We start from the raw sequence: 23,066 nt of genomic DNA on the forward strand, positions 1-23,066 counted from the left end.
GTTCCGACTAAACTTTCGAAACACGTCGCGACCGAGTCCCCCACTACAGCTCCCAGACGGATCTAATAGTGGACGCTCTGATACCACGTTTTCTGTCACGCCCCGAGACCCAACACACACATCCCGAGGACGTGGAATGAATCTCGAGGCCGACACCTATCCCGATTCTACCGAAATTTCGGCAGAGTTTCCTTTGTTTGATCGACGTTCGTAAACCCTAAAAACCTGTCATAACCTGTCATAAACCCTGGACACTTCATAATACCCTTCCAACAACCATATATATACAACCCAACCTTCTAAACAACATCACATCCCATCCACCAACTATGTAAGTGTAACTGCTACTTAAATACATCAAATTTTACATCAAAATGAGCGGAGCTCTATATATATACAACAAAAGAAGGAACTATCTCTATACATCCAAAGAAAAGAGCTATGCTCATTATCTACAGCAAAAGAATAACCTAGATTATCTCTATACAGCCCAAAATATAAACTTGACTCTGTCTCTCGTCAAGCATAAGGGAATCCTCCCAAATCACCATAACCGTCATCACTAGGGTTAGGGAAACCCTCCTCCGCAACTGGCTCGTCTGAAATGTTAAGTAGGATGAGCAAACAACTATGCCCAGTAGAAACATACATAACCAATACTAGACTACTTATACAAAACATTTAAAACATGCAGGGTTTCTATAATAGTATTCAAATATCGTGACTATACAATAAATCACTAGCTAGCATAAATCATATCGGCATGCTTCTTTAATATTCAAAATAGAGTTTTCACAGTCATCATACAACTATTGTGGTCACGTGATCCTATTAGAATGGTGAGGGTAACGACGGGTACTCAGCCCGATCCCACAGCAATCTCGGTTCAAGACTTCCCGGTGTGAACCATGCAATTGTTTTTCGATTTTACCGGCAGGGAGATGAAATGCCGTTGTTGTGTTCAGACACACAAAATCCCCAAAGCTTTTAGGGCTCGGGTGGGCCCGTGACCACGACCCCATACGGGCTGTCACCTAACTTACGGTGGTCAACCGTTCGACGACGCAGACCGCCGCCAGGGATCGACACACATCCAGAGTGGACTAAACTCTCACTCCTGCCTAAACCTCATCGAGGTAACATGTAACCCCACTCAAGCTAATCACCATACAGCGTGGACACTACAAGCATGGTTATCTAGAAAAGTAGAAAAGGAATTCCGGACTACATCCGGTGATGCATCCCTTTTAAAGGTGGCCCACCACCTCGAAGGTGTACACCACGCTTGAATCCTAGAGCGAATAACTGCCTCCTCCGAAATGCGACAACAGTTCCTTCTTTATAGAATTCACGTTCCTTTTCTAAATCTCCTCGTGATAAACATAGTAATATCTATATATATATACTAGTATTACCGATTATATTTCAAATACTCTAGTTACATATCTAGTTTTTTTTTTAAAACTGTTGATTATATAGGTGTGAGTTCATGGATTTCCTAAATCGAAAGTAGAACAACCTATGATCTCTAAACGGGCTACTCATAGTAAATAACAACCGATGATTCCTAAACGGCTAATCATCGTAAATAACACGACCATCCGGGACCAATCTAACTTCGCGACCTAGTTTACAAACAACCGGGTAATCCTTACCAAGATTACAAAATCCATCTCTCTGCCTCCCTTATCGAGACAAGAGACGCTTAACCTTTCCCCAAAACAAGTTTTTCACTTTTAACCAGAAAACAATCCCTCGCTACCCGATTTTACAGAAAACCATTTCACGCTAAAAGCTATCCATATACTTAATTCATATCGAGGAAAACTACAATGCAAAAACATGAATATCATATATACATGCATGGTTGATACGCTAAACTATTTCTTAACATTTTAAACAACTCAAATCATGCATGAAAATAAGCGGACTATATATTGGTATGTAGGTTCCTACCTTAGCAAGCTCCGTTCTCCTCCTCCTCCCACTTAATCAATCAAGCTCGCTTTAATCGAATTCCCTCAGATTTACTCCTACACATCATATATATATATATATCGTCGACCATTAGAAATTATCGAACTTAACGAGAATTCTTATATAACGTAAGTCGAGAAGAATCGACACTACTTAATTTGGTTTCTCGGTATTTATTTTATTATCTAATCGCATAAGAGCTACAGGCCATTTCTCGCATGTTACTCGACGACAGTCTCTACGGCTATTTCAGCCATGGCAGGCCCTCATATCTACGCCAATCCTATCCCATCCCAATTCCAATTCCAAATTTTAACTACAACCCATTCTACACCTCTCAATTAACATTAATTCTATTAATAAAATCGGTGGGTGTTCTTATCCCTCGGTCATTACTCAATCAACTCTTATACAGTTATAAATCGACATAAATCTCTTGAAATTGTAATGAATAATCAAATTCTTACCGAGTCAGCAAGCAACAATCGCTCCTAGCTCGCAGCTCCACCAAAATTGCTCCACTCTAGCGCCTCCAACCGAGCTACTGCCGCGGTACATCACCCCCAACCCAATTAATTACATCAATACATCACAAGTTATCGCTATCGAGTTTAAATTATTTGATGGAGGCGAAATCACTCACCTTTCACTTCAATTTCGCTTGGTATGCTCGAAATTCCCTAGCTTCTCCAGCTGCTACTGCCGAATTCTACAACCACCCCATTCAAATGTCTTCAGTAACATATCCAATCCATTGAAACGAGTTTAAACTAATTGTTTGAAACCAAATTACTCACCTTTCGTAGAAAACACGACGCAATTCAATTAAATTTTTCGAATCCACCACTGTTTCACTCCACTCCAACTCGTCCACTGCTACTGCCGACCTTCAACACCCACAATACACTCAGTTACAATCGAGGTATCGAATTCCATCAACATTTAAATCAAATTATCACCTAGAGACGAAATCGCACTCACCTTTCTCTGATCCGGCTTAACTTCCAAATAATTTTGTATCTCCACCTTCGAATTCACGGTTTCTAAGGTTTGGGGGTTTCAATTTCTTGTTTGAATCGATTGGATTTGGCGATTTAGAGTTTCTCTCTCTTAGGGTTTTTAGTATTGCGAATTGGGGAAGAAAAGGTTAGGTGCGATTTTTTCGCGATTTTGGTTTTGCCCGATTTTTGATTTTTTCAATTTTCGATTTCGCCGATACTTTTGGGCCCAAGCCCGATCGATTCCAATTGGACTTAAGGTCCTAATACTTTAACCACCACTCGCTTGACGCCGAAGTCGTAATTATTTTTCCTACCATCCCGCTAAATTTGATCTTCTATATTCTATCTCTCCGGGCTATAACAATAACCCACTCATCGTGTAAGCCGTTAACTTCGTGCCTTCGACGAAAAGCCGCTAACCGACATTTTTGCCAAATTTCCGCCTATAGTCGCTTACCTAACGTGACTTATGAGTCGGAGTTAAGTTTTAGTAAGTTACGTATGGGTGAAAAATAAACCCGACGACCAATTTACAGAAGGGCCCTAGAGTTGATATGAAATTTACAGAAATACCCTTAATAATAATTCAGGACTTTACATTGAGTAGTACCACTCAACCTCATTGTCATGTCGGATTAAATCCACATGCAGGGTTTACATGACAATCTCCTTATGAGTTCCTCAAGGGGACATCATCAGCCCGACTTCCTGATTAAGAGGACAATCATCCATAATAACAGAGGCGTTTGTTCTCTTATATAGTAAGTATAAAGAGAAACAACCTCACTTGGTCCTGTTCAATACACACAAAGTGTACTAGTGTAATCCTATAGTCAAGATAGACTAATACCAGATTATACTACAACCGCATTCAATGGTTTGTCCAAATCCATCTAGGTTGTGAATGATTACTTATACTTTATAAGGTACTGATGATATGATCTTCTGTGTGTCCACACCATATCATCTACAACATAAAGTATTAGACACATGCATATAACTAATAACATATATAATATGCATAACATTTACCCATATGATATGATCCTCATTTAAAATATAAAGAATTAGAGTTAATACAAAAGTAATGCTTTTAGTATATAACCCTATCATTAATAACTATGATAGGAGTCAGTCTAGACGTATCTAGATATGCTGGGATCCGTCTGTAGTCAGAGTTCATTGAACAGACGCTTCGTATCAGTATATACAATGTAGAGTTACATATCTTCCAGAACCAGAAGAGTTCTTGCTCACAGTGATATATGCTAGTAATGCTCCACAGGAAAGGCTAGTGTTGTGGAAGGATTTGCTCGGCATCCACAGATCGATTTAGATGCCATGGTGCGTAGCAGGCAACTTCAATAACATTTTGTCTGCAAATGAAAGGTTAGGTGGAGATCCTATGCATCCGAATGAAGCGACTGATTTTAGTCTATGCATACAGAATGTGGGACTCTCAGATATCAAATCTACTGGGTTCTTTTACACTTGGTGGAATAAATCTATCGGGTCAGCTAGAATCATGTCGCAGATTGATAGATGTTTGGTTAATAGTTTGTGGCTATCTCGATACCCTCAAACTTTAGCTGATTTTTTGCCATAGGGTGTTTCTGATCACTCCCCTATACTCATTACATGGAATGATTTTAACAGAAAGCCAATACCATTCAGATTCTGTAACTTTTGGGTTTATTAGGCTGAGTTTAAGACTATGCTAGAGGAAGTTTGGGCAACTCAAATCTATTATAATCCGATGTATATCCTGATGCAGAAACTCAAGTTACTTAGACCATGGGCAAGAAGGAATTTCTCCAATTTACATGAGGGAGTAAATGTTGCTAGGCAAAATTTGCAAGATGCGCAAGTGTTGTTTCAAAATAAGTCTGATGATGCTATGTTGGGAGCATTGGAAAGGGCTACAATGCAGAAGTATATCAGTCTTGCACGAGCAGAAGCGGAGGATATGAGATAGAAAGCTGAGGAGAAATGGATGATAGATGGTGATAGATGCACCAGCTTTTTCTTCAATTAATTGAAGGAAAAAGCTGCCAAGAAAGGTACTTGGGCAATTGCAAATGATCAGGGGGTTACAGTTCATGGTCAGGTAGAAGTATCAAAAATCATTATTGAGTATTTCAGAAAGATGATGGGTACTGATGCGCCGCCAGTTAGAGAGAGAGAGAGTTTTTCATGGATTTGAAAGGCCGGAATGTCATCGAGCTGAACATGAGGGAGGTACTTGATGCAGAGGTTACGAGAACAGAGATTAGGCAGGCTATCTTTGACATGGAGAATAATAAAGTGCCTGGTCCGAACGGGTTTAATCCTTTCTTCTTCAAATATTGTTAGGAGACAGTGGGAGATGATGTCATAAATGCTGTTAAAAATGTGTTTAGATGTTTCAAGATGCCGAGGGGTATCAATGCAACCTTCCTCTGCCTCATCCTAAAGGTGAGTAACCTTTCAAGATTGGAAGAGTTTTGACCTATAACACTGTGCAACACGATATATAAGTGCATATCGAAAGTAATCACCAATAGAATACAAATGGTGATATCTGAACTAGTACATGAGAATCAACCTGCTTTTATCCCAGGTAGATCTATTCAATATAATATCCTCATGGCTCATGAAGTGCTGAGAGGATATGATAGACGTCATGGCACACCCAGATGCTCAGTTAAACTAGATATCAGAAAGGCATATGATACGGTAAGCTGGCAAATGATCCTCCTTTTGTTGGATGAATTTGAATTCCCTTAGAATATGCGACGATGGATTCATATGTGTATTAGTACAACTTACTTCTCTGTCTTGGTGAATGGGTCTCCGGAAGGGTTTTTTGTTGGGGAAGAGGTTTGCGTCAGGGCGACCCCATGTCCCCGTATCTTTTTGTGCTAGTCATGGAAATTTTGGGAATTGTGATTAGGGAAAGCATAGACTCCAGACTCATGCGATAACACTCTAAATGCAAGAGGAACCTGTTGACGCATTTGGCCTCTGCTGATGATGTTCTCATCTTCTGCAAAGGGGAAGTAACCCCTATAGTAGCCCTTAAGGACTGTTTACATATATTCAGTGAAGCTACTAGACTCAGCATCAACCTTCAGAAGACTACTATTATGACGGGAGCTATGATTCATGATGATGCACAAGCACTGGCCCAGATCCTAGGATTGGAACTTGTGAAACCTCCAGTAAGATATCTCAGTCTCCCACTCATTTCTGCTCGCCTTGGAATCAAAGAATGTCAAACATTGATTGAAAAGGTTACATGCCGCATCAAGGACTGGAAAGCTAAACTACTATCTCATGTAGGCAGACTACAGTTGATCCTCTCGGTCTTGAGCTCTCTAAACATTTATTGGGCCAGAACATTCATACTTCCTTTAGCTGTTCTGGAACAAATTGAGAAAATTTGTGTCACCTTCCGATGGAGCGGATTTGATTCCAAATGTTGTGTGCATCAAGCAAGCTTGAGCACTATATGCAAAACAAAGGAGGATGGCGGTCTAGGGATGATGAATATGGAAACATGGAACAAGGGCTCTCATTGTGGGTTGTTGTTCAAGATCGCAAGTAAAGAGAATAGTGTCTGGGTTAATTGGGTTTGGAAAAACCAGTTGGAGAATAAATTCTTGTGGACTATACCGATTCCCAGAGATTGTTCTTGGTCATGGCACAACATCTTGAAGTGTAGAAAGGAAGCAAGAGAGCTAATATGTTATTCTATTTCAAATGGTGAAGATACTCTCTTATGGCATGACATTTGGTGCAGCAGCAGTCCTCTCTTAAATAATCCACAAGCGGTAGCCGAAATCATGCTTCCTCTCAATGCAACAGTGAAGGAGCTATTGACCAATGGAGGCTGGAATGACATTGTTAGTAATTTACAGTGCAGTACCCTCAGAGAAGATATTTTGAGTACCAAAATTAATCGACACATAGAGAGAGATCGAGTAGTGTGGATACCGCATCATAGTGGTGATAGGGTTATATACTAAAAACATTACTTTTGTATTAACTCTAATTCTCCATTTTTGAATGAGAATCATATGGGCAAATGTTATGCATATTATATATGTTATTAGTTATATGCATGTGTCTAATACTTTATGTTGTAGATGATATGGTGTGAACACACATAAGATCATATCATCAGTACCTCATAAAATATAAGTAATCGTTCACAACCTAGATGGATTTGGACAAACCATTGGTACGGTTGTAGTATAATCTGATATTAGTCTATTTTGACTATAGGATTACACTAGTACACTTTGTGTGTATTGAACATGACCAAGTGAGGTTGTTTCTCCTTATACTGACTATATAAAAGAACAAACGCCTCTGTTATTATGGATGATTGTCTTTCTAATCTGGATATAATAACAAGCACTTACATGCATTGTACATTGCTTTAAATCATCAATGAGTGAGATTCATTTGTGAATCAACAAACTCGATGGTTTGGGTAATGACATTGTATGTAAGGTGTCTTTGTTGATTATAGAAGGAACTGTCCGTAAAGAAGTCGGGTTGATGATGTCCCCTTGAGGAGTTAAAAAAGATTGTCATGTAAACCCCGAGGTGGATTTATTCCAACATGACAATGAGGTTGAGTGGTACTACTCAAGGACATAAGAAGTTGATTAATGTAGTTGTCAGTAATTTGACTTAATCAACGGACATTCGATATCTTAAACGCGGGGAGATCCACAAGCATATAATATGGAGCCCATAAACACTGACATGTAATTTGGGATTAGGGCGGTAGTGCAACAATGACCTTTAGTGGAATAAGCCATTTGTTGGCGGACTTGGGCCGTGTGTTCTGGGCGAATATGGGAAACCCAAGCCCGTCAGGAAGCCCAACCCTAATTTCTCCTCATGGTCCCTATTGTAGCCTATAAATAGAATACTCTCTCTCTGGCCGAAATTACTATTCATTATTCTGAAAAAGAGGCAAGAAAAGTAGATTTGAATTCGTTTATGATCTTGAGAGAAAGAAGGGGGTTGGTAGATCGTTGTCCACACAACGTCCAATCTATTCTAAAGGAATACAACAAAAGATCAAGGGGTTGATTGTTGATTCGGATTCATAAAGCTTGGATTCTCAGAGTTATCAAAACCGGATCTAAAAGGTATGTTCTCTATCCAAATCGTGAGAACCCATTGATTCCGCTGCTTGTGGTTCTCGTGGTTTGTAGAAATATTCGTTATGAAATAACGGTTCCTACAAGTGGATCATTCACGACGAGCAGTGCGTACCATGCTCTGAGAAGACATAGGGGAAAGGTTAGATGGCAACGCCTAGTATGGGGCTGACTGGTTATAACTAGTCATTCCTTTACTGCCTGGCAATTATTCTCAAATAGTCTCTCCACTCAAGACAGGTTAGTATACAAAAAGATTCTAACACATTCATCATGCTGCCTGTGTCAGCAAAGTCGGGAATTATCAAATCATCTATTTTTTGACTGCTCCTTTTCTCGAGAGGTGATCAATGGCATTAAGATAGTCTTGGGTATTGTAACTGATTGCAGAAGCTTAAATAGGGAATGGTCTTCTCTTTTGAAACTTTGCAAAGGGTCTAGCCAGGTGGTGGAAATCTATAAGAGTTACATATGTGTAATAGTTAATGGGATTTGGAAGGAGCGTAATGCACGCAGGTTTTCTAATCATAGTAGGTCAGCATCAGTGGTGTTGAAATGCATTATGAGGAATATGAGAAGATATATACAGGTGAAGGTATCGAAAATGGAGGACTCTGATGATGTCAGAAGGCTAGCTCAGGATCTCGGGATCCAGGTGTAGTTTAAAAGTGCGACACAATAATATTGCACTTGGGATCCACCTGAACAGGACTGAGTTAAACTGAACACAGATGGGGCTGTTGTAGGAAATGGTACTGGCCATGGGGGAGCAATCCGAAACAGTAAGGGTGAGTTATTGACTGCACTCATTGGTAGTGGAGGAGAGAGGTCAGTACTCTTCCAAGAACTGAAGGCTATTGAGATTGGTTTGTGTAGATGTTTGGAACTAGGCTGTGTACAAGTGGATGTGGCATCGGACTTATTACAAGTAGTACAAATGATTAACAAGCTAGCCAAGCCGCCATGGAACTGTCAAGATGTGTTAAACCACATTTTAGATACATCGTCACAGTTGTTAAGTTGTACCTTCTCACATGTTTTTCGGGAGTCAAATAGAGTTGCCGATCACCTGGCTGGCCTCTCTATTGCCCATGGTTTTAATTTTGTGAATGTTGGTCCTCCTATATGTAGAGAGTTGTATAATCTCATTGAGGAGGATGCAAGAGGCACCATTTATGTAAGAATTGGATGATGAATACAGGTGAGGGTTAGCCTAACCCTAGCTTAAACTTAAAAAAAAAAAAAAGAATAAAACTTACTCACATAGGAGAGTTCATCGCCCTAGACAATCTCCTATTTCTAGTCCTCCATCTCATAAGATGGCTGATGAAGTAGTACAAGCTGAAGAGTCTCTCTCCAACTTCTACACACCATTGCAAGATGGGCCTCCATCTTGTATACGACTCACACCGCTCATGAGCGATTTTTACATTCCACCGAACGTGTTCAATCTTCTACCCATCTTCCCAACACGAGTTACCGTATGAGCTTCTACGCCGGATACATGAAGTATGTAATACTTTTCATCATCCGGGCGTCAATGACGATCAAGTTAAGCTACGAGTGTTTCCTTTCACTCTAGCTGGTAAGAGTCACGTTTGACTTCTTTCACAGAAGGTTGAGTCTTTCGATATATGGGAAAAGGTTGTGTTCTCTTTCATGAAGAAGTACTTTTCACCGAAGAAAATAGAAGAGATAAGAAGCAAGATACAGTTCTTCAGACAGAGTCCGAGTAAGACATTTTCCGAAGCATGAGATAGATTCTCTGAACTACTCCATTAATGTCCTCACCATAAACTACAAAAATTCACTATTGTCTAATGTTTCTTCAAAGGCCTTCTTCCAGAACACAAAGTAACCCTCAACATCATGAATAATGGTAATTTTTTGGATAGAAGTGGAACTGAAGCCTTAACCTTTCTTGAAGACCAAACTGAATACCCATTGGGGCGACATAAACAATTCCAGAATAGCCCAACCCAGTACATATAAGGCTAGTGGTATTTTTTAGAAGAAATCAGATCTAGAAATCAAAACCTTAATCGAAACCCTCACAAGAAGGATAGATGCCCTCACAATCAAACAAAAAGACCAAACCCCTCACCATGCAATTTCTGTCTAAGCTTAAATCATATAGATGCCACCTGTCCCTTGATCATAAACCTATTATCACTTCAGCCAGAAGTAGTATGTGCTTTTAATGTACCAAATGCACCATGGAGACAACATCTAAACTTCGCATGGACCAACATTCCACAAAACCAAACACCACCAGGTTTCAACAAGTGACGTGAACGAAGCTGGTCTATGAGGATTGACTCTTCTTTTTCGACGTATTCCTTTCCTATTCCATTACATCTTTTGCTTTAAGGGGATAAATAAATAAGGTAACTGGACCTCTCCACTTGGAGGGTGTGGTTGTAAGTGCCAGAGCCTTAGTCCATAGTATATCTCGCATATTTTTTGTAAAACACTTTTTACTCATCATTGGAGTAAGTGGGAACCTATGGAGCGAGTATACAAATTTTCTTTTCTTTATTTTACACTTCTTTTTCAAAAATGTTTGTTTTCTTTGTGTTGTTAATGATAGATTCTCGATACATCAATAGTTAAGTGATTTTTTTCAAAACGGCTAATGGATTTTACACAGACCAACCCCTAGAACAACGTAATCTAGGGGCGGTTTGAGACCAGCTTTGCTTACTAAGGGTCACCTATATCACCTAGCTATTCACCCGGGTCAGGACATTCCATGTCTTGCGCAGTAAATCCCCCAACTCGCGTAGCTAAAGCTCTGTCTGTCTAGATTGGATTCGCCACATAGCTGACACGAAAGTTGCCTAAGATTATCTGTTATGTTTTGTTTTCAAGTAGTAACATCTAGAATCACTGCTTTTAAGTACGAGTTTCATAAATATCTCTCCATAGTTTTCAAAACTAGAGGATAAAAAACTGAAAGTTATATGCTCGGAGTAACCAAAATGATACCGGATTAACGTATAATTTTATCTTCTTGGCAAAAACTCTATATGGATAGAGATATATTTTGAATGAGAAAACCAACTAAAAAAAAATAAAAAATAAAAAGACGAGGCATCTCCAAACGAGAATTAAATAAATAGAGTAACCCAAAGTGATACTATTCTCTATTTAATTCTATTTTTTGCCTCCACCTCTCTATTTTGTCTCGAGAATCTGACGTTAAAAGACTCAAATTTTTTTAAATTTTCAAAATTTTCCTTTCTAAAAATCTTTCCCCTCTCGTTTAAATATTTTCCCTTTCTAAATCTCTCTTGTTTCTGAAAAACTTTTCAAAAATGTCTTCTGTAGCAAACAAAAACCCTCCACCTAGCAAGACTAGATGAATAAGTTTTAATGATTGTGTGCAAGCACTTCCTAGAGAACTGCAACTTAAGATATGGACACATATACCAAAAATCATTTCTGGTTTAGGTAAGAGTTCATACGCACGTAAGAGACGAACTACGAGAGAAGGCTAGTACTTGAATTGTCAAACACCAACTTGCCCCGGTCTTCAACCTCATAATAATTCTGTTTATAAAGTCTACATGTATTATCCCCCAGTGCATTACGCTCGGTCTAAGAGAGTAATCCAGCCGTCTGATTGGGATTAACTCAAGTTTTCAAAAACTTTCAAGTCTTGGGGATCTGACACCTTTTTAAAATTTTAGTCAAACTTATTCAAATCCCAAAAAAATTAATTAAAAATTTCCTTTTGTTATATGTACATATTTCCCTACAGTTCCTGTATACTTCTTTCCATCATCTATTTTTCATCCACTGTTGGATGTGAGTGTACCTTATGCCGTTACGTTGTATTTTGATGTTGATCGTTTTGGTACCTCACGGATCAAGATCGGACAAGTAATGAAGTGCGGATCGGCTCTTGAAGTTGGCAAGGCACTGAGGACAAGATCGGAAATTCCTAATTTCATTTGGGCTTGGGCCAAAATTTCAATTTCATTAAAGAGGCACGTGCCTCTCAAACTATTTAACCGACGCAACCGCCCACATTCCATCTTCTCCATCACGAAAATCCCAACCTTAGCCGCCCACACCAGCTCGCGATCGCCCCTATCCAATTCGCGACCGCGACCTCACCTCAACACACCTCCACCCAATTTTTTTACAGCCTGCTCCATTTTCAACCCCTATTCCAACTCAAAACCACAATTTTATCAATCTCTACTCTAAATGGCTTGAGTTCTTAAAATCGTGCCAGAGCAAAATTTTCAAGACCTCTTATATTCCGATCTATTTGAAGTGCACTTCAGGGCTGAGATTAGAAGAAGAGGATAGGAACTCTTGGTTTTGTTGGAAGGTGCAGCTTATTCTCCCTCTCTTACTCTTTCATTTTATAACTGCATGCTTAGAGGGGAGGATGACCGCTCACTGGAGCTCACTAAGGAGGTGGTGAGTGGAGTTCTGGGGATTCCTATGAAGGTTTATGTTCAGACGGAACAGTCCCCAAATGGTAAGACCATCGATGTGATGATGGTAGAGACACTTCTTGAGGGGCTTAAAAACCCCATGTCTCACTGCGCGTTTCAGAGTTCGTTACAAAGGAACCAGCTAGCAGTATCTCAGTGGACAACCTAGAACCATCTAGGCTCAGCCAAGCCTTTGGATATAGGTAAGTGATGCTTCATCTTTTATGGATTCTTCAAGAGCAGAAGAACAATTTCTGCATCGTCTCCTTTATCTTTGAGTAACTTTACAAACCGAATAAGTCAACCACCCCTCTACCAGTGCTTGTCACTAGGATCATACATCACTGGGGGTTCGAGGCCATAGACGCCCTAGTGGAGGTCAAGGACGCTACCACAGGTCCTATCTATGCCCACTACGTCAAGAAGTTATGGCTTCCACTTGAAGCTAGAGCCGCTTAGCAAGCACGCCCGACCGAGAAGGTGGATTACTTCGCTGAATATGCCACTCGACAGTTCACTCAGCCCATGGATGGAATTCACTTCCTCCATGGAGCCTAGATGATTCTGCATTCATATCTCCACCAGCTCAGGGAAACCCAAGGGAACATTATAGCGGAACAACGGACCATCAGAGAGGAACAACGGTCCTTCCAGCAAGAGCAACGAAGTTTTCAACACAGTGTCAGTATATCACTACAGAGCATCAGAGACGAGCTCCCGCGTAGTGATAGACATGCCAGGTCCCGACGTCGGCAAGGAGAAGGATCTTCTAGACGTCGAGACGAGTCACGCACGGATTTTGACTAGGATTCTCCCTAATGTCTGTATAGTTGGATTTATTTATTTTTCTGTTTCTTTCTCACGTGTATGACGTAGTATAAGCTTAATTATATGCTTAATATTATTTGGTTATTTTATTTTGTTTTTCTTGTGGAATTTGGTATATGAGTAGAAGGTAAAACAGATACATTATGCAAAAATTTTCCATTTTTCTTTCATGCATTTCGTACATGTTTTCAAAAATACAAAAACCCAAATAATACAAAAACCCAATTTTTTTTTTATAGTAGAATAAATATCCCTAGTATAATAAACCATGTATTTCTCGTTCTATATCAAACAACCCACGCCCCAAACTTATTTAGGGGTGACATATTTTCATCATGAAGAATAGAATACAGGTGTATTACCGTTTTTGCTCATGTTTATATGGTAATCTCTTTCCTTATCTCTTCATACTTTGAGGACAAAACATAGTTCTATTTGGGGGTGGTATAGTAACATTTTGCAAAAACTAGGCATTTTCTATATAGTAGATACAATTGTATATTTCTTCATTTCTAAAAAAAATTAAAAAAAAGGCCAAAAATATTTTTCCATTTAGTATTAAAATGTCTTGTTTCCTTTTTCTATGATAAATAAAAAGTTTAGAAGTCTCATTATAGCAATAGAGTAAGGACTTGTTCTTCATACTTAGACTAATATACGTACAATAGTTTCTGCATCTTCTCATGAATGACATGCATCAACATTTGTTTGTATATAGCAGTGAGTTTTTGAAGCCAAGGTTAGAACAATTAAGTTCCATATCCTGTGAGAATCTAGCCAAAAGCCTCATCTGAATAATTATTGAGTGATGACACAAAGGATGTCCGGATAGAATGACCATACGTCCGCTTGCTTGATCACCACGCCATATCCTAAGAGAGAATTTAGGCCCTTTTTGGATCGATACAGCCAAATAAATGTTAAAAACCCAAAAAGATAGTTTTCCTCTAGTTACTCATCTTAGCCTTCACCCTTTCTAAAAGCCTTTTTATTCTTCACCATAAATTCCTAACCCGTTACAACACACAATAAAAAGCTTACCCAGCTAACAAGTTGAGAACTAGATGGATATAAGAAAAAGAGAAGAGAAGACCTTGTACAAAAATAGAATAGTTATTTGCTTCAAAAAGAAAAGAAAAGAAAAAGAAAAAAAGAAAGACCCATCAAAAACCAAAACTCCAAAAAAATCGAAGGAGTCAAAAATCGAATCTCCTAAATGTTCAAAATAAAAAAAGAGACGATATCAAAAATAAAAAGAAACAAAAGCAAAGTTAGAACTCCCAAAATTCAAAATCATATAGAGTCACAAAGCCAAAGGGCTAAAAGAATGTATCACAATTCGGAAGCAAAAGAACAAAACGAGGTTTTTCTCTGGTTACAAGTATGTTGAAAACCCAGTTTCTCGACTTATCAGATTTTGTTTTTCCATTCCTTTTTATTTATAAACCATCACCCTAGCCCCGTAACTCATAATAAAAGACCTCTTGCTCGATTAGGAATAGGATGGTGTGATAGTTAGTGACAATCGTGATCAATCAACCCGATTTCTTTGGATGTTATTTGAGTATGTGAGGAATATAAGTGTACACTGCACTTGAGAGAACGAACCTTGAGTGAATCTATTAGAGAGTTATGATTGCAACACAACCCTGTGAGAACCCACCTTAAGGATGCTCTCCAAAAGCCTTAGAAACAACTCTGCTTTTGTATTTCATTGCTAATGTTTTGCGCATTTATCTTTAGATGATTAAATTAATGTATATATGTTATTCTAAGTTCAAAGGAGCTTGTCTTTATTCACCGCTAATGAGATGTATGAACTTCTGAGAATAAATAAGGAAACAAGACCCTTTGTATTAAATAGAAGAAATTTGTGAGTACCTTCACTAAAAACCTTTCATGAGGCTTAAAGCTCGTCCACTAGGGAATTTCTAGTGGTTTAAGGCCTTGTTGCATATGGTCAATGCAATCACACTTTGCGAAACAAGATTAGTATAACTTCTAATAAATCACTCATTTGTGATCTTAGTTTTTTTTTCTCTCATCCTTGGTTGAGGACAAGCAAGATGCTATTTGGGGGTGGTGATCAGCTCCCAAATGTACATTTTATTACTCGTATATTGCTACATTACAACCTTTCTTACGCTTAGCGAAAAGACAACTCATAGCTTTTATTGCCTTTTTCAGGTTAGGGAGTAATTCAGACCACTTATCATAAAATTTGCGTCTTAACACCAAAAGGATCCTTAATCATGCTTATTATGAAGACCAGAAGTTGCTATGGGAAAGTCTTGAAAAAGTCAAAGTTAATGGTCAAAGTCAAAGGTCAAGGTCAAAGGTCAAAGCCCTCAACTCAGAAGACCAGAGATGGAGGCCCTTATCTCAAAATATGACATTCTCCCAAAACCTACCTTGGTGAAGAAGAAATCAAGAAGTAAAAGAAAAAACAAAAACAAAAGCAAAAGTGAAGTGTGAGGTGAATAATTTGTAATAGAGAAGGGCAAATCTGTAAAAGGCAAAAGTAGGGGTATATAACCCAAAAGTAAGGGAGAGAAAAACCATCCATTGTCTTAAGATCTAAACCATTTGGTTTGTTTAATTTCTTATTTAGTTTTTCAATTCAAGATTTTACTTTATTATTTGTTTTATTTCCTTTCAATCAAAACTTGTTATTTTACTTGTTCTTATTTCAATCTTCAATCTTATTTTACTTGTTTCTATTTCAATCTTCAATCAATCTTTCTTTCAATGTTTTCAAGTCATTTCAATACCAACAACTAAAGCTTTGATGTTTTCATTAACTTAAAACCAATCTAATCTATACAAGAGTCTACCTTTCTTCTTCACAACTCCTACACTCAAACTCTAAACAATTTAGGATGAACCTAACTTCTAAACAAAGTCTTTTGAAGTTACCACCACTATCTAAAGCTTCAATAGATTGATAAAGAATTTTCTTAATAGAACATGTTTTAAAGGAGATGTTTATAGGTAGGTTCAAAGAGGAGTTTATTTCTATTAAACCATATCAAGTAGGTGATGGTTGCAAGATAGGCTAGGTTTTGTTTTAGGGAGTCCTTGTTAGGTGAGTTTGTATAAATGAGATGAATAATGTCAAAACATGAGGTATGGTTATTCTAAGTATCAGGACGTAAAGATAAAGGGCTAACAAACCATCCGTAGATTCAATTTGCACATTACATCTTGGACATAGAATAATTATTCATTTTAGTATGTATTTCATATAAAAGCAGATTAGTAGGTAAAATTTTATTTAGAAATTTCCAAGAAAAGGTTTTTATACATATAGGGATAGGAAGCTTCCATATAGTATTCCAAATTGATATAGGTATTGTACTATCATGAATATGATGTGTATTAGATTTCTGAGCAAGATTGAAACCAATTACAAGCAAATTTAACAGTAAACTTTCCATTCTTTTCAGTTGTTCATATCATTTGCTCAAGAGTATGCGATGCTTCCAACTTAATTTTATATATGTGTTAATATTTGGGGTGAATAAACTATCTATTAAAGTAGTAGTCCAAGTATGTGTATCTTGATTAATAAGATCAGATACAAAGGTAATATTAGGATAAAGAGGTCTAGGTGTCAAGGACACGTCCCGAAACATATGCTGAGAGGGGTCCATGCGGCGTATATGATCGTGCAACTCGACCATGCATAAGCCTAATATGCATTCTGATCAGTCCCCAAATGTGCATTTTATTACCTTTACAATACTTCAATTATGCCCTTCTTATGCTTAATGAACAGACAACTTATAGTTGTTACTACCTTTTGCAGGATACAAGCCATTTAGGACGTATATTCCTTAAACGTGCATTTTAGCGCAAAAATGATTGCTATTGACGCTGCTTGGGAAGATTCCAATTTAGGAACAAAAGTGCCAAAAAGTCAAAGTAAACTGTCAATAACTCAGGACTAAAAGCTGAAGACTCAAGGACTCAAAGCTAAAAGCTATGGACTCAAGGACTTAAAGCCAAAACCAAGAATTCAATTGTATGGGCTTAAGTCAAAAGCCCACAAAGCTTAAAGGTTGTTTCTAGAAGAAAGAGCAAATATGTAATTGGTGTCCTATATAAACCAAAGTTGTAGAGAAAGAACCTTACCCTAGAGTTAATCTTTGTCCATTAGGGGTAGATAGTATGTTTTAAATTAATAGTGTAATTTGTTATTTACTTGTTTTCCATTTTTATGTTCTTCAAGCTTAGTGATTAAATCAAGTTCTTATTACCTTCAATAGTAGTTTTCAATATTCTCTTTAATACAAGTTTTCATTATTTCTGTAATCTTTGATGCAATTCCACAAACACTAGTCATACTTATTTGACAAGTTCAAATGAATATAACTTTGTGAGCAAAATATCCATCAAAACTAATTTCATTCCATGTTTTTATTCAACAACAAGTTAAAAGTAAGTTTTAAATCCATCTACCAATCAACCAAGAGTTTCACATTAAGAAATAATTTTAATACCCATTAGAAAGTAAGATAGAAGAGTTAGAAGTATAGTTTTTACACCATCAAATCCATTCCTCCTTATCATAGATTCAAGATGAACAACACAACCCAACACTCACCAATTTACTACTCTTCAAATGGCGCCGCCATCATGAATCCCAATGGAAAGAGAAAGATGGAGAAAAAAATCATTTATTGAACTCTTATTCTCAATCTTATTTTCAATTTTTTTCCTTTTATTTCATTATGGATGTTTCTTTTTTGCGTATTTATAGTACACGTCTAAGCAAACGGAACCCGAGAATAGCATGAGACGAATCACCGGAGACAGCTGGAGAAAAATGAGCGCAAACGGAGAAAATTCACCCGTGCCGCACCTCCGCGTGACACCCGTCCGCACCTATCTAGACACACAACCATGTAAGACACGCGCCCGCACATCGTTCACCTGTGTCCACGGGTGACATGTGTCCACGACTCATTTACTCGCGCCACGCCTTGATTTTTTCGGACGAAGATTCCGTTGGCTCAAAATCTTTGTGTGTAAGTCACCTGTAATCCCCCCCAGTCTTTTTAATTCAACTGTTAGTAGATAAAAAGTAGAAAAATTTGCAAAGTTTGAGTTTTCAAAACCAAAAATTCAATTAAAAAAGAAATTTAAAAGTTAAAAATGTTTATTAATTAAAAATGAATTAGCAACCCATCAATAAAATTAAACATTAAAATTAGTTTAGTAGCATGTTTAGGTTTTATTTTTCATTAATTGTTGTTTATGCATGATTATATAAAGATAATATCTTATAGTTAAGTCAAAATACAAAAAAAAGTTAATTAGGATAAATACAAAATAGTTTAAGTTTTGGAAGTTTAGTCTTTTGGTTTAAGTTCACTTACCAAGAGTTGGGGATTCAACTAACTTGGACCGATTGGATGTGCGAGGCGAGTAATGTAACATCACGCTTGTGCATCACAACTTAACTTGGGGGTTGAAGTTCCAATATTTGACGAACACTTTCCAAGCTTTTACGTATTTTGTTTAATTAATCATTAGTGAATTGTTAATTAGCTAAACGTAGTTAATTTCGTGTTTAATACTTTCATAGTTTTAAGCCCACTAAAGCAACTTTGTTTTAGGCCCACGAAGGTAACTAATTGTATTTTAATGGCTTTGCCACATTTCGACACGACTTATGGGTCTTAGTTAGATTAAACTTATAACCATAAGGAAAAGCTCGAATGGTGGACACGCAAGACACCAAACACTTCGTCAACTCCACCACGTCGCCTTCACCCCAAGGGTCATGTACGTACACCTTAGGCGGTAATTTCTAAACCTCCTCGCAACAAAGTGTAAGAGGATACTTGTGTGTTACTAAGTGATAAGAGCCCAAAACTGTAGTTTTAACCCCTTAATAATCATACTGTTAGACCAATTATGTGAATAATAAGTAAGAGTTAATACGATTACGTATTTTTATGCATTCGGGCTTCAAAGTCCATTATAATGAGAAATGTGCCACTTTAGCGAGATAAAGGAGTGCTTAGTCGACGTGAGAACTTCGAAGACCATATCTTTAGACTCAGACCTCAGAATTGGGCCTACCTTATGTCAAAACGACCGGCTCGGAAAGAGCTTTTCAATGGTCCAAGCCTTGACCCAATCAGAAGAGCAGAAGTGGACGAAAAGTCTGTTGAAGCGAACTGCAGCTGAAGAGGCCTTTTGGACCGAAGAATTGGGTTTGGGCCCGATTCTCCGCCCAAAACATGGCTCCAAGCCCATGCACGATTTTGGATCTGGATGTATAAAAACAAAAGCTTCATTCTTTGTTAATGGTAGCTAGTTAGACCTAAATTAATATATAGAATTCTAGATCTGTTTTAATTAATTAATTAAGTTTTAGTTCCATTACAATTCTTGTTTTAGATTAAATTCTTGAATGATTGTTCTTGATTGATTAGATAAATAAAATAGTTATTATTCAATTTCGTTCTTGTCATTTCCATTCTAGATCTAATTTAAATTCTTGTTCTTATTCCATTCGGTCATTAAATTAGATTCATTATTGTTTAATTAAGTAAATCTCAATTTCTTACATTATGTTTAGTTTAGATTCAATGGAAAATGTTAGGTTGATGACTCAAGGCTAAAACCTCCATTAGAGGGGTTGATGAAGCCTTGATGAAACTTAGTGGTTAGTATAGAATTGGTTGTAGAATCTATTCCACTCTAGAAGGTCGTGTTTAAGCCATGAGAATGGGTGGACGACCTCACATGCTAGTTAGTATCCGGTAGGAATGTCATGAACACTAGGGATTAGACTCAAAATTTTTGCCGTGGAAAACGTAAGAATCGAGATACGACAATCTATACTAGGTTATTAAGTTGGATTCGAGGTGGATTTAATCCCCTCTATTTCTTTATCTAGAGTCAAACAATCGTATTCCGTAGCTTTCATAGATTAACTTTAGTTTATATTATATCTTGTTATTTAAATTAACGCGTGCCTTGTTAGCATAACATTTAAGTAAAGCTCTCATTGACTTAGGACTGATTTCTTAGACTTAGAAGACAATCCATGCTAGGGAACTAGGAGTGGAATGAACTTCCTACTCCACTTAGTGCAATTCGCATCGAGAGTAGAAGCTTTGATAAATATCTAGTAAAAGTTTAGTTTTAGTTTACTTACGTTTTGAATTCATCGTTCATTTCGTAGGTAGACTATTCATTTTACTTTTATCAAATGGCGCCGCTGCCATCTTAGTTACACTTTAGCATTGTTTTCATAGTAGAAGTAGTCATTTTTAAGTCCCATTAAACCCACCCACCCTTGTTTGTTTCATACTGTGGTTGCCCATTTCAGCTTTGACAAATTCCACGAGAAAATACACCTGAATACTACGCTTCAGGAGAGCGCGACCCGCGCTAAGTTACTGGAATTTTATCTACCACTGAGCGCGCCCGCGCCCATACCAAGCGCGACCCGCGCTCAAACACTGGAACTCGACTTCACACTGAGCGACGACCGCCTCTAAAAAAAACACCGTAATCTGAAAATTACCGGAAATCCGAAGGCCTATCTGCGAACGCCGGTGTTAAAATTTCCGGATTTCCACAGTTTTGATTCAAACTTTGATCTTTCATATTTTTCAGTGTTCTAATCTCTTATATACACCGAACACGCCAGCATAACAAGACTTTATTCATAAGCGAAGCAAGGACGCTTATCGTATTCCTTTCTTCCATACCTCGATTTCCGGTTAGAGGTTTTCTACTAGTATATCGAATTGTTTGGAGTGTTGCATGTTTAGTTAAGCTCAACTTAGTCTTGCATGAGATTAAGGTCCCGGGTCTAACAAAACAACAAACGCGTAATTACACGGCAACAAACAAGTCTATCTAGTACACCACCCACCCACACCTCTAACTACTATCACACACACCATACGACATAATGGTTGAAGAAAGAGAGACTCTCTCTCCGACTTTTACAAAGCCTTGAGCGATAGCCCTAAATCGTGCATCGTTCTAGCAGGACCGGTGGGGATTTTGAATCCCCAAACATATTTAATTTGTTACCCGTTTTTCATGGGTTAGACCATGAAAAACCTTATCAAGACACATCGTGGGATTGAACAAGTCCTTACAACATTCCATCATCCTACGGTAGGTGCGGAACAAATTAAACCGAGGGTATTCCCTTTCACATTAGCCCGATAAGGCGGCGTCTTGGTTAATGCCCCGCCTAATTAAATTGTGGACTCGTGGGCTAAACTTGTGTTTTGTTTATGGAACATTTTACCCACCCCTAAAGACGGATGAAATGCTTTCCAAGATTCATTTTTCCCACGTAATCCTCATGAATCATTTTTCGAGGCATGGAATCGTTTCACCGATCTCCTTATAGAGTGTCCACATCATAACTTAGCTAAAGACACGTTAGTTCGTGCCTTTTCAAAGGTCTTCTACACCACCATAAAGAAGTCCTTGACATAATGAATGGGGGTAGTTTCTAAGTAAAGGAGCCACCTGAGGCTTACAAATTTTAGAAGACCAAACTAAACGGAATAATAATGGGGGGTAGTGATGATATCCCCAGCCTAGTTCTTCTTCAACAAGAAAGGTCCGGGTATGTTTGAGAAGAAAACCGATCCGTAACTTAAAAATCTAATCGAATCTCTAACTAAAAAGTAGAGGCTATTTCTCGCTCAACAAAAGCCTATCCCCGTCATGAATGTAAACTCCAACCCATGTAATTTCTGTTTGAGTCCAGAGCACCCCGACGATTATTGTCCTCTAGCTTATGAACAACAACCACCGTAACAAGATAATGTTTACTCTATTAATAACTATCCTATTCCTAACGCCGTGGAGACAACATCCCAACTTCGGTTTGGAGAAATAATCAACAAGTAACACCTCCGTGGTACAATAATCAAAACGTTAGGCAAGCAAATAATTATAACAACCAAGCTCTCCACCAAGGACAAGGACAAGGTCAAGGGAATTATAATAATTATAACAACCAAGCGCAACCACGACAAGGTCAAGCACAAGGTCAGAATAATTATAATAATTATAATACCAATAGAGGTATCGTTCCGGTTAATAATAATAACTATCACAACCCACCCATAAATAATCAACGAGATAGTTCGGTCACACCACCCGCGGACTACTACACCTACACAACCGGATCAGATTGACGCCTTTATACAAGTTACCCAACAACTTTTCCAGACAATGACTCAATCAAACCAACAGATTTTACAATCCATAAATCAGGGCATACAACAGTTAGCCCAAGCGAAAGCCCAACCAAAAGGCGTGTTTCCAGGACAAGCAATACCAAACCCTAAAACAGCAAACACAGCCTTTGAGGTAAACGGTAATTCTAGTACGGAAACTACAATCGTAGGTGACCTAAATGCCATCACCACTCTCCGTTCTGGAAGAGTGGTTGATAACAAAGTAACTACGCCTATAGTTACCCCATCAGTACTCCCTACACCAGACATCGAACTAGATACCGCAATAGAAACTGAGGAGCCTACCACGGTAGAGGTACCAGTTAAATCACAACCAAAGAAACCGAAAGCCAAGGTTACACAGCAAGTAGAGCCATATGCGAAATATAGAGCTTAAACCACCGTTCCTCAAAAATT

General features: G+C 38.1%; 1 protein-coding gene and 1 long non-coding RNA gene across 4 annotated transcripts; one reads left to right on the plus strand and one right to left on the minus strand.

The window, feature by feature from the left end:
- Positions 1-262: 262 nt before the first annotated feature.
- On the minus strand, positions 263-2,961 carry LOC147509700 (uncharacterized). 3 transcript variants are annotated; one of them, XR_015216615.1, is made up of 4 exons: positions 2,775-2,961; positions 2,621-2,686; positions 2,445-2,521; positions 263-599 (listed from the first exon to the last, which is right to left on the minus strand). It is a non-coding gene; the product is annotated as an uncharacterized LOC147509700 (long non-coding RNA). The 3 variants fall into 3 exon arrangements; XR_015216613.1 differs by lacking the exon at positions 263-599 and having other exon boundaries at positions 2,353-2,521; positions 2,775-2,958; XR_015216614.1 differs by lacking the exon at positions 263-599 and having other exon boundaries at positions 2,353-2,518; positions 2,775-2,957.
- A 2,567-nt stretch (positions 2,962-5,528) lies between these two features.
- On the plus strand, positions 5,529-12,757 carry LOC147509701 (uncharacterized). The gene is made up of 4 exons (XM_086597890.1): positions 5,529-5,693; positions 5,957-6,881; positions 8,884-8,965; positions 12,532-12,757. The coding sequence occupies exons 1-4, from the start codon at positions 5,529-5,531 to the stop codon at positions 12,755-12,757; spliced, it is 1,398 nt and encodes a 465-aa protein (XP_086454016.1).
- Positions 12,758-23,066: the final 10,309 nt, after the last annotated feature.

The sequence above is a fragment of the Coptis chinensis genome, chromosome 3, assembly GCF_015680905.1.
Source record: "Coptis chinensis isolate HL-2020 chromosome 3, ASM1568090v1, whole genome shotgun sequence".
In the NCBI taxonomy this organism is placed as follows: Eukaryota; Viridiplantae; Streptophyta; class Magnoliopsida; order Ranunculales; family Ranunculaceae; genus Coptis; species Coptis chinensis.